Below are 20,665 nucleotides of genomic sequence, written 5' to 3'. Positions count from 1 at the left end.
TTAGACATAAAAGTTTGCGCAAAAACTAGTTTTCAACAAAACAAAAAATTGGAAAATACTACTGCTAATTGCCTTTTTTACAAAATGCAATAAAAGTAGGTAAAGAARAGAATATGCTGACGATATTTTAACTACTAGCTGCCAGAGGCCGCAAGAATCTTGATCAAAGTATTTATTACAGTTTCCTATTTTTATTAAAATAAATATTTAAGAATTATTAGTCAGTTATAATTGGTTGCCTATACAACAATATTTCAATTATAAAACTACTAGAAAATAAAAAATAAGTTTGAGTTTCTTAAGTTTATTATTTTCTCTATGCTACACAATTCTAATGTTGTAAAACACAATTAATTTTTCTTCTGTGAGCCCCGTTTTGGAACAAAAAGAACCTTATTTTCATTAGGGGGCGTAATGCCATCATCTGAGGCCCTTTTATGTGCAATGTCTGTTAAAGCTTTGAAAGTAAAGGGCTCCCAACAAGCTAAAGTTGCCAAAGTGTTTCTATTCAAAAGTATATTAGACCTCGTCAGACTCTCTTTAAATACGCCGTAATTAATATCATGTTGCTCGCAGCCTGCAGTAATTCTAGTGTCCCACAACTGAAATTGTAGAAAAATGAGCAGTGATATTATACAACCATAACAATAATTACGCTAGAAAAGTCCTGTTTTTTTAGTTTTCTACCTTTGGTTGCGTATACTAAAGCTCGATGAACGCCACGAATAGCAAGACTGTAACAATTACGTCTTCTTCCGATATAAGCCTGAAATAGAAAAAATGAGGCAAAGAACATTTAAACGAAATTGTATAATTACAGCAGCTAGTTTGAAGATTTTACGTTTACGCCAAAATTCGTCGGGACCTCGACTTCTTATAAAATTCACTGCAGTTGTGAATACCATTTTTAATATTCTTGTTTTTAGAGAAAATCTTAAAACAAAAAAGTGAGGTTAAGGTTAAATCATKGCGGCTAATAGGAGGACATGCTCAAACACAATCTAGTAATAAAAAAATAAAATAAGTATAAGTAAAAATTGACGTGTTGAACTAACACAAAACATGTTGCTGCAATAATTTCCAATAATAGTGTATGCACTCACAATTATAAATTGGAGTTGCAGATTATGTACGCTGAATATCCGGTGTCAAATTACAAGCCGTCAATGTCAGTTGTCAATCTCCTGTCACAATGGAGGAATGATAAATATTGAGCAATAGAAATCTTTGGAATGTATTTATTTATTTTAATTGTATAAATATTTATAGTGCATTCAAGATGGAAATACTTCCAGGTACACTTTAAATGGTTTCTTCAACTGTGTACTAGTTAATTGTTGTAGTGTGTGTGTATTTTAAGCAGTTTTCCCTAGTTTAGTGGACATGGGTATGATATTGTTTTTATTTCCTATATTTTGCACAAATCTTGTCTATAAATATTTCTTGTTCTCGCATGTTTGTTTAAATAAATTCTTATTTTTCACTTATTAAATTCCTGTGTGTTAGTTTCAACTAATACTTGTACTTTTAGAGGGTGTCAATGCCTCTATAAAAAAGGGGCCTGGCCTCTATGAGTTCCTTGTTGAGGCGGAACTACAACATTATTTTAATAGTTTCAAGTAAGTTCCATCAATGAAACTCATTCACTTATCCAATTAATTTGATAAAAACCCGAACAAAGTGAACATTTGTTTGTTATTTTTAGAAATACTTTGAAAATTGCTCATCCTTCCCAGTTGAAATTCACGACAGAAAGTGATTTGATAGAAATAGGAATGTCCAAGCCGGAAATGAGGCGCCTTCGTAAATATTATGACAAACATTTTCCTCATAATTATTTATCAAAACTCAAAAAAATCATCAATTATAAAAAACAGGGACAATCTTCTAATGATGCTTATCTTTTAATGAACATGGACTCTTTGTCCGTTTCGCGAGCCCCCAGAGTCTCAAGTAAACACATCATACCAGCCGCCAGTATTACCATAAACAAGGAACTGGGCATGGGCGAGTTTGGGGTGGTGCAACAGGGCGTCTGGTGCAATGAAGGGGAAAGGATACAGGTAATTATGGACAGGAAGTCATCACTCGCGAATAAAAATGCTAATAATTAAATTCCCTATAAGGCCTTGTCAAAAAACAGTTATCTAATGGTTCATTGCTCTGAAAGAATGGATTTTCGTCACAGAGATAAAAACCAGTTTTTTRTGTTTTATTCTATGATATTTCTCGACCTTGAATACTTTTCATTGCTATCAAGCTCTTAAAAATGTTTCCAGGTCGCCATAAAATGCCTATCGCGGGATCGAATGCAGAGCAACATGGTCGAGTTCCTAAAAGAGGCATCAATAATGCACAATATCGACCATCCCAATATTGTGCGATTTTTCGGCGTTGTTTTACCCAACGTTGAAGGAAGTCTGATGCTCGTAACCGAATTAGCACCTTTGCGATCTCTTCTAGAGTGTTTAAAAGAACCTTCGTTAAGATCGAGTTTCCCGGTCTTAACGCTTTGTGATTTTGCTTACCAAATATGCGACGGAATGCAATACCTCGAAGCAAACCGTTTAATACATAGGGATTTAGCTGCAAGAAATATTCTAGTTTTTTCAAAAAGCAAAGTGAAAATTTCCGATTTCGGCTTGAGTCGGGCGTTAGGACAAGGCAAAGATTACTACCAAACGAATTTTAATGTGAATTTGAAACTACCAATTGCGTGGTGTGCCCCAGAATGTATAAGTTATCTCAGATTTACCACGTCGAGCGACGTTTGGGCTTTTGGTGTGACCCTGTGGGAAATGTTTTCGTACGGTTTTCAACCATGGGCGGCCTTGACTGGACAACAAATACTTGAAGCAATAGACGAACCGAACTTTCAAAGATTAGAACAGCCGGATTGTTGTCCTTTAGATCATTATAATTTAATGTTGGATTGTTGGAGACACGAAGCCGCTGCTAGGCCCAAATTTGCCGAAATCGGGCCTGTCTTAGCCGAATGCAGACCTGAACAAGTTCAAGCCAAATCTTCTGCCGGGGAAGGCCCCCACATGCTTTCGTTCCGAATCGGTGACGTTCTTACTGTCCTAGATAAAAAGTCAGTCAAAACTGTTTAATAAAAAAATCTTTATTATATAATTTTAGGACACACCACCCTCTCTGGAAGGGGGTATCGGCCAGTGGCAAAACCGGCCTTTTCGACCCCATCAACGTCGTGGCCTACCTTGGGAGTGATCTACCAAGTTCTTCGTTTTTACGCACTGACAGTACCCGATCGTCCTCTCGGAAAAAACTCCGAAGCGAAATGATTAGTGCCCCACAAGGTGATTTAAAACATACAGGTCACGTGGGCCTCGACGGAGCTTATTTCGGCGACTTGAGTTTCCTAGGGGGATCAAAAGGAAGTGTAAGCTTTGAAACTCTGTCAATTATTTTAAATTAATAAAAAAAATAGTATGGATCAGTCCCCACCCAAGTCGTGGCTCCTTACCGCCCGCACAAAGACCTGGAAGCGGCCCCGCTCCTCGAAGGGGATCACGTGCCGGCTCCTGCACCACTCCAAGACCACGAGTATCACGAAATTAGCGACGAGGAGAATACCCACAGCCCCCATTTGGACTTGGGACCGTCGCTGATGGCCGAAATGGAACTAATGTTGAATTCATTTGGTCATCCGAATCAAGCACTGGATCATGAGGGGTCGTCGAACCGGAATAATGAATTGAGGGAGAAATTGGGGACGAAATCGAGGAAACAAGCCACGATTAAACCGATTTCGACTCATGATCAGAAAACGTTAGATACGGCGATTGCCCTGGCGAATGAGTTGAGTACGAGGTCGATGTCGGCTCCGGCACCCACGACGCCGGCGTCGCCCAACAAGAAAAAGTTCAGTTTTAGGTTTCCTTCAGTTGGAGAGCATGACAAGAATACGGAGAGAAGGAATTTTTCGGAGGAGGCCTTGTCCACTTCCGATTTACAGGTTGGTACAAAAAATTCAAAMCAAAAGTTRTTTTGAATTGTTGCAAAACGCACGTTTTAATTTTTGAAATACACAAGTACAGTAAAGGAGGGTGTCAATAAGTGGCAGTTGTTTTATAATTAAGTAACTCCTAACTGAGCCATTTAATGCTTTAATATTTTTAATTCGTAATCAATATTGATCACCTTTTCTGTACTCTTTTATATTAAAGTCACATTTGCAAAAGCCGAACGTATTTTTGTCTGCTTAAAATAATCATTCTGATTTAGTACACGATACTAACACTGACTTTTCCCCTTTCCCACATCCCTTTTATTTATTTCAATTATTTTCGTTCCAACATATGTTCCGTTAGAAATTTATGAGTTCACCTTCCTCCCTTGACGAGCTTTCAAACAACAGCTTACGCCTTCCGCTTTGGGACAAAGCTTCGGCCGAGTTCTACTTTGCCAAATCTCGCGAACTGCTCTCGCGTCCTTTCCCTTCGACTCACCGAGGTCCCCAYAGTTCTTGTCGGAACTTGTCGAGTTTGCACGACGACAGCTTCGATCATCACGACTACGGCCTCGAGCACCAATTCCAAAATTTATCGTTYGAAGACAACTACTACCGGCCTCATATGCAATACCGCGACCGGACTTTAACAAAATCAGAAAGTATGGCCCGGAAGACTTACACTCCGGACCCGCGACTCCACCACGAGCATTTCTTTCGGGAGAACATCCCCGAGCGGTCGTACAACGCCAACGGCTCTCAGTACTTCGAGACTTCGTACATTTACTACAAGACTGATAACGTGTTTGATTACGATAAGGACCTGAAATATAGACAGACTGCGAAACAGAAAGACTTTTTCGAGAGGCCTCGTACTTTAAGTTTCAGCGATACGCAAGACAACATTCCGAGGAAGAACGGTCGAAGTATACGCGACCGGAACCGAAGACGACAATCGTATAATCCGAAAGCGTATGAATCGAGTTCCAGCGATAGCGACTGTATTAGTGTCGGGTCGGTGGACTTTGATTGGCGGAGGCGTAGAAGACTGTCACGACTTTCGGCCTCTAATAGTAGTATTCGGTCAGAAATGTGCAAAAGATCGACCAATCCGTTCTTGAAACCGCATTTCAGTTCGAAGATGATGGGCAGGTCGCCRCCACCGAGTAATAGCATTTTGAGCGGGTTGTCGCCCACATCGGCCGCGAGGTGTCAAAGATCGTCCAATTCGACGTCTTCGGATTCTAGTTTGTAAAAAACGCGCTTGGTTTGGAGGAAATGGGATCCTTTTTCATAAACAAGATGTTTTTATCTAGACAGTCAAAGTATCGAAAAATTTTGCAAACCAATCAGACCTTGTGAAAAAATAATCCTCACAGATATCTGCGTAAAGTCGGTTCCATTATTTTCAATGGTTTTAATGATTTTCCCAAATTTTAGTAAATAAGTCACAAAAATGGATCTTTGAACCTGTCTGCCGGACAGTGGTAAAAATTTTCTCCGAATTCAACGCAACCTCACTGTCAAATTCACCACRAGTCAGAGTAATGTAAAGCTATTGCTGCGATTGTAATAAATGTAGCGTTTCATACTTTGTCATACACTTTATTATACGTAACGTATCCCTCCCATTTACAATATAGCAATATAGAACTAATATAACTTTGTATAATTATCACAAGACGCTTCTATCGGTATCGGCCGCACCTCCACTTTCTTCTCCTGGACCTTTTTTGTTTTTTATTTTATTTTTGTTTTCCCTTTAGTCCAAAGTTACACAAGAGGCACAGATGGCATACCAAGGACTCGTCGAAAGTCCCTCAGCCGACGTGACTCAAGTAAGTCCCTATCATTGCCCAATCAGATCAAAAACCGATCAATTTCAGCTAATGGTCACGAATCCATTACGGATATTACGTTCGGGTCAGCCCGTCATAAACCCTCGAACACGTTCGGCGAGTGTTGCCAGCACTCTCCCGCCGAAATTCCACGACTCGGTTCGAAATTCTGTCCCGGAAAATTTGAACGGAACCAAAACAGGTGTGGCAACCAAATTTCCAGACAGACAAATTAAACGCCAATCCGCAGATATGTCCGTTGATGAGCCGCCAAGGCAGAATTTCTCAAGTCATACTTTACCACACCTTCACAGGGATGACAACCCCATCCCCTTGCCGCCGAGGGACCGAAACAAGACTCTCTTAGCGGCGAAACCACGACATACGCGRAAACACCCGCTTATTATTCCCCCGWCGAATTTGCAACGCACGCTGGAYAAAATAAATACGGTTACACCGCCGGCGACGGTTACGGTTGATCCATTTCACGGTAACGAAGTTCCGGTTTATTCCAATAGYGTTACACAAATGGCGGAGAAAAACCCGGAGTCCATACACTTCGAGGCGCAAATCGAGTCGGATTTGAATGCTTTGGATGAGATTCCGCAAGAGCAAGATGTTGTAGATGGAGTTGGGAGTATGAGAGTTGACGATGAGAAGTTGAGTAGTCATCATGTGAGTTGTGAGGATCTTCTCAAGTTCGCGAACGCGAAACCGAGTTCGAGGACTAGAGGGATAGATTCGGATGAAGTCAGGATTATGTTGAAAGTTTTAGGTAAAGATGTAAGTGTCACGTGATTACATTTTGTCTAGGATTTTTTACATTGTTTTACATGGTAGGTATCCAAAGAGAAATGCGTGGACGCGTTAGATCAGTGTGAGTGGGAAGTAATGAAAGCAATAAAAATCGTCAAACTACAAAATATGGTGARCGCTGATATGAGTGTCTGTTGTAACGCTTTGGAAAATTCRGCTTGGGATGTGGCTAAGGCTGCTCAATKGGTCTTACAACAAGACGAGGTGACTCAAGTGTAACATATCAACTATAAGTTTTAAATTCTCAATTCTTATTGTCTTGCCAATGTTATATTATTTTAAAGAAATTAACTTATTTTTTATGACATTTTGTTAGAAAATAATTATGTTAGAATTATTTTTTATTAAAATTGTACATGTGGACAAATTTTTACGGCTTATACATCTTATACCAGTAGTGACACTTTTTAAAAATTATACAATGTTTTACAATAAATTTATACACAAAATTAATTTCGGGTCTTATTTTTCTCCAAAAAGTCACATTCAGTCACATAAAATATATCTTTATTGTAGAATTAGTAAATATAACAAAGAAAAATAAGTCAATATAAAAAGATTAGAATAAGTATTCTGGCACCAACAAAAACCATTTAGTCACTAATCGATATGGGGCCTAGACACTTTCATAATACTGTGTTTACAGTAGATAAAAAATTTTAACATTTTTTCAGCTTACTATATTTTATAACCCTCAATAAAGGGAATACCAGTTCCTACTTGTTGCTGATAATCACAGTATTGTTGACCGAAAAAGCTCAACAACATACTTTCTTCAATATAAATTCTCTCTTTAAAAAACATCCAACTTGCAAGAGTATAAGCTGGAATGCATAGTGGATTTATTAGGATTATTTGTGTCCCAATTGACCAATAAAACCAGCCAACATAACTCGGGTGTCTGAACCAACCATAGACCCCGTGGGTAACCAAAACATGATCACTAGATTTTTCACACTGGACCTACAATTAAAAAATTAACAATAATTATTTKAGCAAAAGGGAGTACTTACTAAGTGATTAAAATTTGAACCAGCTGTCAAAATTGCTGTTTTACGTAAAATTTCGCCGAGAATACAAACACATAAACCAATATTTGAAAGCCAGTGAATTTCTTTAAGGCCTGTAAAAATACCAGTCATCTAAGAAATAATTTTGGCTGAATCTACCTGGGAAAAAATAAGTTTCAATGAAAAATTCTATCCACGAACTTATTGCAGCAATCGTATATTGTGGACTGTGATTTATCACAAAAGAATCAGTTGAGACCTGCTTAGGCTGCACAACCGCTATGGCCAAAAACTCACTGTAGTGAAACAATGCCATGACAGACATATAGCCCCCAAAAATTTGAATGTTTGGAGGCGCGACTAGCTTTATGTAGACTCCTAAAACCAGAACCAAGCCCAAAATAGCGGCACGTATTGCAATCTAAAAGATACATTGCTTCAAAATTAATATTAAAATCATTAAACAACTCACCGCAAAAGCATATTCGTTATAAAAGAATTTCAGAAAAAAATAAACATTGACGGTGTAGAAAAAAACAGTCAATGTGTTTACTACCAGATTAGTGATTCCGTAATAATAATTAAACATGCAGATTACGAAAAATATGAGTGAGGATCCGGTGAAACTTTGCAACGAAATTTTTCCTTCGAGACTTAACATTTTTTTTGGGTCTGCAGTTTAGTTATCTTTTATCACAATAAAAAAACACGCTCAGCATTATTTGGGGTAATTATCACTCGGAAATCCTTCTTCACATTTTAGAATTAGATAACACTACCATAAACGTCAAAACATTATCAAAACAGAGCGTGTCTGAGGCTACGTCCGAAAATTGATCGCACACCTTTTTAATAATCGTATGACAAAATTACACAAAACACTACAAGACAAACCAAATTGGGTTACTGGTGACCCAAACTAAATCAGTAATATTTTAACTTAACAAACTTCACACAAATTTCAATAAATCTGGGTTGTCAGACGCAACCTAAGTCACTTCCTTCACGTTTTGTCATTAGTGAGGTTAGTTATCTGTCATCTTGACAATGACCACAATGGTRTATAACCTGTAAAATAAACGTGAAACACGCTTAAAAATGGGTATTCGGGGCTTGACAACATTTATAGCCAATAGATCGAGTCAATACCTCGACAGTTACGAACTCCACGACACATATTTAGTGATAGATGGAAACAGTATTGCTTGTCAGCTTTATAAATGGCATTGCAGGTGCAACGACTGTTTTGGGGGCGACTACGACAAATATGCTGCTGTTATCAAGAATTTCTTTCAATTATTGTCCGATTGCAACATCACTCCTTTGGTTGTATTCGATGGAGCTTACGAAAAACGCAAATTGAAGACAGTCTACAGCAGAATGAGAAACAAAATCAGTGCCTCTAAAGATCTTAACAGTGTCACCGAAGGCCGTATTTCGGTATTTCCTCTATTTTTACGTGAACTTTTTGTCGATATTGTCATTAGTTTAAACATAAAATGTGTGAGATGTGACTTTGAAGGTGATAGTGAATCTGCTGACCTCGCTAGGACTTTGGGGTGCCCCATAGTCAGTTTCGATTCCGACTTTTTTATTTTCGACGTCTTATATATTCCATTCTCGACGATGCAATTGCGACTACGGAAGAGAAAAAATATTAATTACCTGATGTGTGAGGTCTACAGGGTCGAAAAATTTTTAAATTCGTTTGGAGGGTTGGATAAAATCAATTTGCCGCTACTTGCAGCCTTGTTGGGGAATGATTACATAAAGAAAAGTGCCTTTTCGATGTTTTATCGTCAGTTAAAAATGCAGAAAACGAAACATAATGAGCAACAAACTCAAATTAAGTCGGTCATTGTCTGGCTTAAGAATGAAACTCCAGAATCTGCCCTGAGGAAGATTTTGGGGCGATATAAGATGAGACATAGGAGKACTTTAGCGAGGAGGATCGAGAAAGCGATTGGAGCGTATCAAAGTGGTGACGGTCACATATGCTCGTATTTTAATATTGAGAGAAGTGGTGACAATAGAGGGAAAATAGTGGTGCCCAAACCGGAAGATGTCGAAGATTTAGAGCAGGGAGAACTTGAAGAAGGCGAAATTGAGGATGAAATGTCAGCAAGTTCGGAACAGTTATCTTCAGACGAGCAGGAAGAGGAAGAAGTAGAAGGATCAATCCCTGTGTTGAAATCCAATATTCCCAATTTCTTTCGCGACAATTACAAAAAATGCCTATACCCTCCGTCGTTCATGGATATGATTATATCTAGTACTTACTACTTCATCCCTTTAATCGAAGATTATTCTTTAGAACCTTGTCATACCATCAGTTTGGAAATTGTTGCAGCAATTTACAAAATCCTAACTGTCCCAAAAACACGCACTTTATTTTGCGTAATGCGCAACGAGCATTCACACATAAAAAGATCCCCAGTTCCTGTATACGATGGCGATGTGCCAAAATTATCAGAAACTGAAAATATGGACCAACAAATTGCCAAACAAATTTTATTACAAATTTTAAAAATCGAGAACAAATCATTCGAACATTTTCCAAATTCTTGGCACCTGTTCCTGATCTCAATAAATTACTGGATAACAAATTCCAAACGGAAAATCGACCTACCTCATGTCTATTCACTCATTCTTTGTGCAATCATGTTAAACTACGTCGACACCAAAGTCGGTTTTTATAGATCGACCAAATCATTTTTGTCCAAATATAGCTCGCATAATGAAGCAACAAGACCCCCAACTTCCACGAAAAACATAACAGAGGCCTTGAATGAAATCGATTTAAGTAACAGTATCTCGTGTGCGAAAACCTTGATTGATTACTTCCAAATGGACGCGAAAATGCGGTGTTACGTTAAGTTATTTGATAGGAATATTATCCATGACTTTGCACAATTGCAGAGCTGTTTGTTACATATCAAATACTTGAATTCTCTGTTAAATTTCCCATTTCCGAATTTCATTGTATCGGAATTTTATGATGGGACATTTCTCTACAACATGACAGCGAATTTACTTAAAAGAACGGATTTGAAGGGCTATATGAAAATCTTATTGAGGAAGTGCCCTCAAATTTTGTATATTTTCGAACTGATGGCTGAGGAAATTGAAGATAAGGTTGTTTTCAAGACGGGGAGGCATGAGCCGCCAAGGAAGAGAAAGAAGAAGAAGAAACCAACGACGAGTTTTGTACCTGAAGCCGATCTTCTTAGCGATGTATCGGATGAAGAATACGTTTTCGATTCAAACAATAAGTTTTCTTTGTTATCTTTCGTAAATAAATGATATTTGATTCGACACCACTTTTTTATTTGACACAATTTTTATTATGAAAACCTAAAAACAAAAAGGATCTACTATTAGATAAGATAATTTAGGACCAAAACCATCAATCATCACTCTAGAGAAGTTGCAAAATGCAGACCAAATTATTTTTGCGTCATACGGAAGCAGTCACCTACATGTATTGTAACCTCGACATGGTTATGCTTAATTACATTAAAAAGATTATTTTACTTCTATGATACCTACGCAAATTACAATTTTTGTATCAAGCAGGAAATGTGGAAATGGTTTTAAAATCAAGCTGCTTTATTTTTACACTGTTCTTATACATGTACCCAGTGGAAGTGTTTTTGAGTTCTTTGTTAATCTTTTAAAATAGTTTTTTAGGAAATTTTTTATACATCAGGAAATACAAAAATTATTCCATTTCTTGGAAGCTGTAGGTTATTCACCAAATTTGTGTTTTTTAAAGCATAATTATTCTGCTCACAAAATTTATCGATTTCGGTAGGCAGTATCTCCACTGCCGGCATCGCAATAGTGCTCAAAAAAAATAGAGGGTGTCGGTTGCCCGCGCTTTGTTGATTTAGATTCCTCAATGTCTTCTAGATTTTTTCTTATAGGTAAAGGTCGTTGTGTCATTTCAATTGCCATTCTGCCACTTTTCACAATGTTTTTCTATATGAAATAATGGAGTATTTTGGCTCTAAATATGTCAGTAAGATCTAATTGTTGTACAGATCCTTGTTTTACACATAAATAAAATATTTGTGTCCTATTTCGCCCCAAAAAATACAGTTGCGACACGTTGCCATTGAAATGGCATCTGCATTATTGCATCAGTAATGGCATTTCAATAACTACAGTTTTTTATTATTATTTTAGTAAAAAAATATTTAACAGACGACTTTCGTTTGTAAATATTTTAGAGCTACATGACTTTACAAAAATTGAAAAAATATTCATTTCAAAATTAGTAGATGATTAATGATCACGTATTCACTAGTTGGGACATGCTGTATATTCATATTACAGTTCTGCGTTGAAAGATGTGGGTGTAGTATTATTAAACAAATATTTACAACAATATTAAACGCCAGTTTATTTACACATCATCGACCTTGGCCTTTTTATCCAATTAGCAAATTTTTTTCTTTGTTGATTTTTTTTTATCATTTTAAATATAAATGCTCGAATATGAATTACAAAGAAATACAACTAATTTCTTTAAAATAAATCGGTTATTGTTTTGATTTACCGCCTTTTACGTGAAAAGCCGCCCATCTCTCAAACTCACCCACTGACACCCATCGAGTTCCCACTGCGCAACGCAATGTGACGCCTCCAAACGAAATCAAGTTGAATATTATTGATGTTTGGTGTGTATCTAGTCGCAAAAGTGGTGTTTTGATAGTGAAAATAGTCAAAATAAAACTTTAAATCACTCAAAATTGACTGATATTATTTGGTAAGTTAATCTGCCTTCCGGCAGACCCATTTTTGCTGACCTCCAGCTTTTATGTGCGATCGGTGGGAAGAATACTCATTTCCCAGCTACTGTAATTTAATTACCTACCACTTTTCATAGTGTTGCATTCTCGGCCCTATTTAGGGAGGAAAATTAAACAAATCYGACCCCAATTTGTGAACTCGATTTTGCGCTACCTGTAAAATATTAGAGTTTGAATGACATCATCTATGTAGTCACGTATAAATTTGAACATGTTTGATTTTAGGTGAAATGGCAGATCCAGGCTTTCCAGGACAACACACAACCACCACGACTGTTACTTCAAACACAACAGTCCAGACTAACATTAGATATGATCCTACCTATATTAGGACTCTGCCTGGCATTCTCAAAATCGCAGAGATTGTGAGTGTCAAGTTATGATTTGTTTGCTTATTACGTTCGGTGATTTCAAAATAATGTATCAGCTTTAAATTTAACATACTGTGAATGTGGTCCATAAATCCATTTATACTTGTTTAAAGTCACAAATACATGATTTATTTAAGGTCCTAAACCTCTTGGGCTTCATCTGCATAGAAGTGAGTGCCTTTTCATACGTTTCCCGGGGTAGTTTCTTCATTTTCGTCGCAATGACAGGCTTTTGGTTCACCGGCTTTCTCCTCCTCTTCTACCTTTTCCATATCATAGAGAAATTCTACCGAATTCCATGGTTAAAAATCGAGTTTGGTTTTGACGCCCTGTGGGCATGTCTATATCTCATAGCTGCATGTCTTGCAGCTACGTATGGAATTGAAGCCTTTGCTGTCGCAGCCGTAAGTCCCCCCAATCAATTTTGATAAAATACAATATAATTATATTGTTTTAGTTTTTCGGCTTCTGTGCAATGGTGGTGTACGCAGGAGACGCGTATTTGAAGTTCAGGGCAGCAATGAGTGGCGAGTTGGCCCAAGGCGAAAGAGTCATCAACAAACAAACGACGACGACTACATCACCTACCCATTATTAGAAGTGTTGAAAATGGTAATCGTCTGTTAATTACTTAATATTTATACTGATTCTCAAAATGTATGTTATTGTATGTATTGTTGGATGCTTTATCGAATTGTTTCTTCTTGTGCACTCTCGCCATATACTTAACTTCATATCAAAGAATGCGAGGACCACATATTTGTAACATATTTTTTTTTATTTAATATACCTACTTATTCTTGTGTAATAAGAACACTGTACAAATTTGTAGATTTTAAGAAGTTTATGAGCCACTACTTGCATCAGCAGGTGGTCCCTAAGTCAAATTTGACATGGATAAATTATTGTTTTTAGGTTTACAATTTTCACAAAATTTTGATAGGGTAAACCTCAAGATGAATAATTTTTTAATGTCAAATTGCATAAAAGATATCCGAAATCGGTCACCAAAAGTCGTAATGATTGTAAATTGTTTTTATAATACAACGAATCTAAAATACTATATTTGTACGATTGAGGTTTACATCTTTTTTTAATAAAAATCACTATTACATCATCCTTATTATCTGGTTTTATTTGACAGAAAGCCTAAAAAAAATATAAAATAGTAATAAGTACCTAAGAAAACCACTAATTTTGTAAACACAACTTTAAATCAACGAAGGTAAAGTAAAAATTCCATGAGTGTTCACTTGTAGTCTCAAATAGATTTTTGAATTGAACACAGAGTCATTTGGAGTTTCCAAGCTTTTTAATTTTAGTTTTTAAACGTTTTTTGTATTGAATTTGTAAAAGATCAATTTATGAACACAAAATCAGAAATATGCTAAACAAAAAAAAACGTAAATTTTGTTATGAATTAATTCTGAATTTATTTGTATAAAAATTTAACAGATCGTACAAATATGAAATTGAATTCTATTTCATGAGATTTTAATTATTGGAAGTAGAAAAAATAGTTAACCACCCCAAGTGAGTCTGGCGACATGATCAGTTTTCCTCTTGGAACTCTTGATGAATCCCAAATACTCCAATTCGGCTATTGCCTGGGTAAAACGGGCTCTAAATTTGCGTTAAGCGATTTTTTTTATTTTTAAAATATGAAGTTCAATCTCAAAATATGAAAAAGGATACTGGAATTCAGGACTGACTTTCGGGCTTGAGTCATCATCGATGTCTTGTGGGTCAACTATACTAAGGAAAGACTGGAGCCAATCGTACAAATTAATCATTTTTCCACACTCTAAGTGGAGTTTGTAGATGATACTGACGTCAGGCATTGATGAAAGTATCACAGAATCGTTGGCAATTTCGCAACAAGGACACTAAAATAAACATTTATTCGAAGCGTTAAGAAAAAAACATTACCTGTAAATAAATATGAGGATCATTTAGAGCTGTGTGAATTGCCGCCCTGTGAGAACCTATGATATGATTTTGGATTGAAATGTCGTTAAAAAAGAAAATTTCGTGAAAGTGAAAATTAGTCGGTTCTTGCAAATATATTTCGAATTGTTCCGATAAAAAATTGAGTAAATTTGAACGGATTTTCTCGTATTTGTTCATAGGTTTGTTTTGTTTCGACATTTGAAGCAATTTCTAAAAAAAATGGTTACTATGGAATTTAAAAAATCGTAGAAAAAACCTCTTTAAGTTGTAATCTTCCCATTAGTTCACTTATGCCATCATTTTGGGCCACTTCATCTTCATTCTCTTCCTGATCAAGATTCTTTAAGTTATCTAAATAGTGATTAAGTTTATCCACGATAATGTGCTCTACTTCCTTATCCAAAACCTCATCGATGTTATTAATAATGAAATCTCTAATTCTTTTCACTTTATTACACAACTCGTCTCTCGATTGAAACGCTAATAATTGAAAACACTCCTTATATTCTTGACTTTTAGTAATATTTCGTGAAACGGCACAAGCATACAGTTCACGAACCTTGAAAATCAAGCTCAAATGACACGAATTTCCAAATGAAAATTCACACCTGTTTACCAAGAGGCGYTTTGGGTAAATCAAACACAAGCACGTGTAAGCATTTCAAAAACAAATGCAAATTCGGCAAATACGACATAATTTTCCTCACTTCTTTCAACAAAACATTTCTGAAATAAGTATCATCAGTTAATAAAGCGATTCGGTCTTCCGCGGGTTCACTTTCGACCAGTTTTCGGAAAGACATGAGTCGACGAACGTTTTCGAGATCATCGTGTGAAAAATCGGAGATAATTTGTTTGACGTGTCTCCTCTGACAGAGGGCCATAACATTGCCGTAACTAAAATGCTCCAGCATGGCGTACTACAACCAACATTTCAAAATAAAACACAATTTTCGAATACAATTACCTTAAAATTCTGGATAAATCCACTTACTGAGAGATCRTAAAACAAAAAAATGTCTGTAAACAAATTAAAAACCTTTCCGCCTAAATGAAAGGGACAGTGCCGCGAAAATAAGATATTTTCCAATACGTTGTTTAAATAAACTGTAGATGGGGTTGAATGAAAAACTTGTATATTAATTCGAGATGATACGTGACACGGAAGTGACCTATGAACTGCATTGAGGGAAGTCGCGACTCCAAAAACAAACACGAATGGCAAAACGTTGATATACGAACTAGCGATAAGGATAAAATCTTGTAACACTTTAGGGGAGAAATTCTCAAAATCGGGGATTATAACCACGATTACATTTTTATTGTATTTGGTTTTTTCCTTCTTTGGTGATTCATCAATTTTTGAAGATTCGTAAAGTTCCTTATACCAGGATTGTAGAAGCGTAAAACTACATTGAGATTTTTTAATCTGACGCATGTCTGAGTCAGAATCCTTCAAAAATAATTATATTTACATAACTGAAACTCCTTTTACTTTCTTACCTCATCTGTTAGTTCATTATCACTTTTAATTAATTGATTAACCAAGATTTCAACGAGATATTTTAAAGTTTGACAATCCTCACCACTTAAAGTAACTACATGTGGTGTTATTGAACGTCTAATTTCTTTTTTGAGGGTTTTAAATTGGACTGTATGGTCAGGCATGTTTATTCCTGTAAGTAAAGCTGCAGCTGGGATTTCATTCACTGTATCTTTGTAACTGTTTTTAAGAAAGTTTACTAAATTACAAAGAATATTGGAAAACATGTCGTTATTTAATTCCTAAAACAAATCAAATTAAACTGATTCACATAGGAGAATATGAACATTACTTGAATTTGGGTTTCAATTGATTCCCATAATGATTTATACGTTTTATACCATAAACTATCACAGTAAAGACTTTGGGTACGTTTGTCTTTCCTCCGGGATTTTTTAGAAGCGGCTTTAGCCCCATTTTTGAAGACAAAAACACCCTGAAATTGGCGCCAAATATGTAAACAATATTTTTCATACTCAATGGCACTGAAAGTGTAGTTCAAATTTTTTTTTCGAAATCAACCAGTGTTAATTAGGCATATTATCATAACAATAACAAAAAAAAATATTTTTAAAGAAAAATCGCAAAATTTAGAGACATGTTTTGGGGTTAGGTGTTGGAAATTACCTTTGACACGGACACGGTTGCAGCCATTTTAATAAACAATTTTCACATTAACCTACAGCATAAATTCAAAAATCTTTTTAAAATTAAAATTGTTTAACAGTCACAAAAATGCTCACAAATAATAACACCACCAACAAAAAAAGCAATTTAAAAAATGACATTTGACATTGACAATTTTTGTTATTAAGGTGACAGCGCAATCTATGAAAAGCTTCAGAAAGCAGAAAATAAGGTAAGATATAAAAATTATGTAAATATTTAATTTAAACTGCCAATGTGCTTTTTGTTACAAAACATACAAGTATAATTATAAATTATAATTAATTGATTTGTTTTTATTAAAAATGATACAAAATTAAGGTGTATTTTTGGTTGTCTACCCCAGCAGTATTAAATTAAAAATTTAAATATGTGTAATACAGTGAGCGGCAAAATTATGGAATAATCTTATTAAATCTGAAAATATTTTGTTTTGCCATAAATGGTCGAACAGATCAATATTCTTTTTAAAAAGTACAAGGTTTTTTTTACTTTTTTTGGTTTTTGAGTAATGACGTCATTTTTTAATTGGAAACCCCTAATTTTCTTTAGCCTTTTGATAGATCTTTTAATTGTCAAAATGACAACACCAAAATATTACATAAAACTGTCAAAAAAAAACACCAATAAACTGAAATAATATCAACAAAAAGCAAACATACAATTTTAAATCAAGTTGAGTTTTTGTATTTTTTAAAAAGGAAATCGACCTGTTTGAGCATTTTTGTAAAAACAAAATAAATATTTTTAGTTTTAAAAAATAAGATTATGYCTCCCAGTGGAGAAGAAGAAGACAATTTTGCCGCTCACTGTATATTTTTTTAATGTAGAATAGTAATCATAAAATGTTTTTGTTTATAGAAATATAAAGAAACAATTTTTAATTAAAAAAAAAATCTTTTTTTCTCTTGACGTAACATGGTTTTTTTGTTCTTACAAAATCAAGCCTAAAAATTTTCTTCTTTTTTGTGAATTCTAAAATCTAAAAATCCATACCTATCGAAATTATTTTATCTCTCTCCAACGGGTAGTTCTAATGTGCTTTAGTATGTAATTAATCCTCCGGAGAGCCCTTTATAACCAGCGGTCTATTATACGTAGCAGCATTGAACTTCATTTGGTATGTTGATGTATTTTCAGATTATGTTCATCTGCTAAAATAGCATCTTGCAAGCTCGGCTACCTATTAACCTATTAATCTGTGGTCAGTCAGCATTAAAAACATTAGTATAAAAACTAAAAATTAAATATAGTTACGACACGTTTAAAATTTGTTAGCAAAAATCTGATTAAAAACACAAAAATTACAAATATTTATTTGCTACTGCTGATCATTTGCATTTTAGATTTTATCGAAATAAAACTAACTAAAAAAAAAGTAAATTAATGTCAAGATATACTTTACATACCTATGGTTACTTACGAATTGATACTTAATTATGTTAATACCTAATTTGAGMGGGTTTTCGTTTTACGGTAGGTATTGACCATCTGCAGAGTACATTTTGTAAGCACAGCAGGTATAAGGTTTTAAAATTGCTCTGAAACACGACGTATCATCGTGTTACTCTGCAGGTGAAGTGTATAACTTTGTGATGTTTGACTGATAAAGAAATAATTGCACGGTTTTAGTAAACTTCAAATATAAAACAAAAACAAGAATCACGTGATATTTTCTGTAGAAAAATAAAATAATAAAGTCAAGACAGGATTATTAACTCGTTTCATACAATTAATTAAATTATTTGTGCAAATAACCATAACCAATAATAATCAATTCATGAATATAAAATAAACTTAAGAAGCAAAAACTTTTTAGTCTCAGTATTTTACACTGTTTGTGATTAGGTTTACAAGAAGCAATTTGTCAATTACTCGATATTTCTAATTGTCAGTTATTGCTTTTTGTCTTAATGTTCTAAGAATAAACAAATGTTTTGTTTACTCTTCGAGAAACTCGTTTATCCAAATAAGGGAATCAGAGTGATATGTTGACTCGACACCTCCGTATACTGCCAATTCATAAATCAAAAACAGTTATACTAATGCTGTAACTGTCACCAGATTTTTCTAATTTGGATTATAAGAATATTTGTGTGGAAGGTACAACTATACTGAGTGGGTCATTTAAGCCAAAAATGTGTCAGTTGTATTAAAACTTTTGAATAATGATAAATGATCTAATACGAAAATAAAATTTAAAGTCCTGTAAAGCAAACCCACGACAAAATGTATAATTTGTGTGGATGTGGGCGCAGCTTAGATTATTAGTAGAGAAGACTTGTTTTAAAATACATAATAAGTAAATAATAATAATAAATAAAAAGTACAGACTGATTCATGTAAGATGGCAACCTTTACAAAGATAAAATGCAACCCAAAATACATTCTACATATAGATGCATTTTACTTTTGTAAGGATCATCATCTTACGTGAGTAGCATTATACTTTATTCATTGATGTTTAATTTAAAAAAAATCTGTAACTTGCAAGAATAAGTGCCACTGTACACGATTATACTCGACGGATATCCTACATGTTTTTTGTCTGTCAAAAATTGTAAACATCTTCAAAAATATTATTTTAAATACATAATTAGCAATAAATCAGTCTGTAATCGGTATTCATGGAACAGATGTCTTTTCGATAAGTTCTAGAAACCAGAATCTCATTCTCTGATAATTAGGTAGTTGCGGTTATTGGAACTTATTAAAAAGATAGACATCGTAATATCAATTTCTTAACACTTATCTGAGATAATTAAATAAGTTATTTTAAATTTGTTTTTGTATAAATTGTTACACCAAAATTAAAAAAATGCACATAGGTACATAATTAGAAATTATAAAGATCTTCGCTAATTGTTAAAGGTAGACAAAAATCATATTTTACAAACAAACAAAGCCATATAATAAATTATTTATGCTTACAAATTTCTCTAGAATTTTAAACAAAATTAAACTGAAAACTGCCACCATCGTCACAGATAACAGCTTACCAAATAATAAATTTATTACACCAGATAATTAAGCGAATAAGAGGAAACGTTTATAATTTCTCACATTTACTCATTTAGTAGAATGCAGTTTATCTCCTGTCCATGATTTGCAAAATCGAAGTTTTAGTACCGAATTCAGACGTTCCCACATTCCCCCCTATTAAAATAATAAAACTTACTGGGTTTCCACTCGAAACACCCAGCAGGAACATTTGTCTGTAGATTCATCATTATCCTGCTGAGCATTCGGCTTGAATATACCATAAATGCACACGACGCGGAAATTGCAGAACATCACAAGTTCAGCGACTTCATCATCAAAATCCATAAAATATGTAGTAAAAGAATGTGCTGCAACTTATTACATCAACGGAGTGGCACAATTTGACATTGACCGGGCCCGAGTTTGAAAATCGTTCAATGTGAGTGGATATCAAAATGTTATTTCTGGACCAGAGTGTTACATTATAGGAGCATTGAAAAACTACAAAAAAGTGCCAAGAATCTTTCAAAACACTACAAAAGATTTGTAGTCCTCTAAATATTGGGTACATGAAAATATGCTTAAAATACACCAAAAGCGATACCAAAAGCTTTGCTTTCTTGACATCCACACGCTTCTATTCCTACATAAAAAAAGAAGATAAAACTTCTTTACTCATCTAAAGAATATTGTTAATTTTTT

At 34.9% G+C, this 20,665-nt stretch overlaps 6 protein-coding genes across 11 annotated transcripts; 3 read left to right on the top strand and 3 right to left on the bottom strand.

The window, feature by feature from the left end:
- Positions 1–288: 288 nt before the first annotated feature.
- Positions 289–1,154, bottom strand: LOC123013679 (50S ribosomal protein L20). Of its 2 annotated transcripts, none has more exons than XM_044412376.1 (4): positions 1,056–1,154; positions 819–1,001; positions 656–766; positions 289–602 (listed from the first exon to the last, which is right to left on the bottom strand). In XM_044412376.1, the coding sequence occupies exons 2-4, from the start codon at positions 903–905 to the stop codon at positions 351–353; spliced, it is 450 nt and encodes a 149-aa protein (XP_044268311.1). In that variant the 5' UTR covers positions 906–1,001; positions 1,056–1,154; the 3' UTR covers positions 289–350. The 2 variants fall into 2 exon arrangements, with proteins under 2 accessions (XP_044268311.1, XP_044268312.1); XM_044412377.1 differs by having other exon boundaries at positions 819–933; positions 1,104–1,141.
- Positions 1,155–1,187: 33 nt separating this feature from the next.
- LOC123013664 (activated Cdc42 kinase-like) lies at positions 1,188–7,080 on the top strand. The gene is made up of 9 exons (XM_044412354.1): positions 1,188–1,295; positions 1,532–1,619; positions 1,706–2,063; positions 2,280–3,094; positions 3,142–3,403; positions 3,452–3,979; positions 5,740–5,811; positions 5,860–6,594; positions 6,652–7,080. The coding sequence occupies exons 1-9, from the start codon at positions 1,280–1,282 to the stop codon at positions 6,844–6,846; spliced, it is 3,069 nt and encodes a 1,022-aa protein (XP_044268289.1). The 5' UTR covers positions 1,188–1,279; the 3' UTR covers positions 6,847–7,080.
- A 32-nt stretch (positions 7,081–7,112) lies between these two features.
- LOC123013674 (protein-S-isoprenylcysteine O-methyltransferase) lies at positions 7,113–9,001 on the bottom strand. The gene is made up of 4 exons (XM_044412371.1): positions 8,110–9,001; positions 7,797–8,058; positions 7,641–7,750; positions 7,113–7,590 (listed from the first exon to the last, which is right to left on the bottom strand). Exons 1-4 carry the CDS (start codon positions 8,296–8,298, stop codon positions 7,306–7,308), a joined length of 846 nt encoding a protein of 281 aa, XP_044268306.1. The 5' UTR covers positions 8,299–9,001; the 3' UTR covers positions 7,113–7,305.
- Positions 8,651–10,952, top strand: LOC123013666 (protein asteroid). 2 transcript variants are annotated; one of them, XM_044412359.1, is made up of 2 exons: positions 8,679–8,819; positions 8,870–10,952. In XM_044412359.1, the coding sequence occupies exon 2, from the start codon at positions 9,018–9,020 to the stop codon at positions 10,938–10,940; it is 1,923 nt and encodes a 640-aa protein (XP_044268294.1). In that variant the 5' UTR covers positions 8,679–8,819; positions 8,870–9,017; the 3' UTR covers positions 10,941–10,952. The 2 variants fall into 2 exon arrangements, with proteins under 2 accessions (XP_044268293.1, XP_044268294.1); XM_044412358.1 differs by having other exon boundaries at positions 8,651–10,952.
- Positions 10,953–12,246: 1,294 nt separating this feature from the next.
- LOC123013678 (CKLF-like MARVEL transmembrane domain-containing protein 8) lies at positions 12,247–13,945 on the top strand. The gene is made up of 4 exons (XM_044412375.1): positions 12,247–12,408; positions 12,677–12,816; positions 12,960–13,226; positions 13,280–13,945. The coding sequence occupies exons 2-4, from the start codon at positions 12,682–12,684 to the stop codon at positions 13,418–13,420; spliced, it is 543 nt and encodes a 180-aa protein (XP_044268310.1). The 5' UTR covers positions 12,247–12,408; positions 12,677–12,681; the 3' UTR covers positions 13,421–13,945.
- On the bottom strand, positions 13,937–20,362 carry LOC123013667 (origin recognition complex subunit 3). 4 transcript variants are annotated; one of them, XM_044412361.1, is made up of 10 exons: positions 20,160–20,362; positions 17,978–18,584; positions 16,608–16,751; positions 16,276–16,557; positions 15,740–16,225; positions 15,381–15,692; positions 15,029–15,331; positions 14,752–14,982; positions 14,518–14,708; positions 13,937–14,445 (listed from the first exon to the last, which is right to left on the bottom strand). In XM_044412361.1, the coding sequence occupies exons 4-10, from the start codon at positions 16,540–16,542 to the stop codon at positions 14,343–14,345; spliced, it is 1,893 nt and encodes a 630-aa protein (XP_044268296.1). In that variant the 5' UTR covers positions 16,543–16,557; positions 16,608–16,751; positions 17,978–18,584; positions 20,160–20,362; the 3' UTR covers positions 13,937–14,342. The 4 variants fall into 4 exon arrangements, with proteins under 4 accessions (XP_044268296.1, XP_044268298.1, XP_044268295.1 ...); XM_044412363.1 differs by having other exon boundaries at positions 17,978–18,522; XM_044412360.1 differs by lacking the exons at positions 17,978–18,584; positions 20,160–20,362 and adding exons at positions 16,943–17,015; positions 17,059–17,120.
- Positions 20,363–20,665: the final 303 nt, after the last annotated feature.

Source organism: Tribolium madens, unplaced genomic scaffold (assembly GCF_015345945.1).
Source record: "Tribolium madens isolate multiple individuals breed KSU strain unplaced genomic scaffold, Tmad_KSU_1.1 Scaffold_96;HRSCAF=242;Tcas5.2_LG5, whole genome shotgun sequence".
NCBI lineage: Eukaryota > Metazoa > Arthropoda > Insecta > Coleoptera > Tenebrionidae > Tribolium > Tribolium madens.
This window is presented reverse-complemented; position numbering and strand designations above follow the sequence as displayed.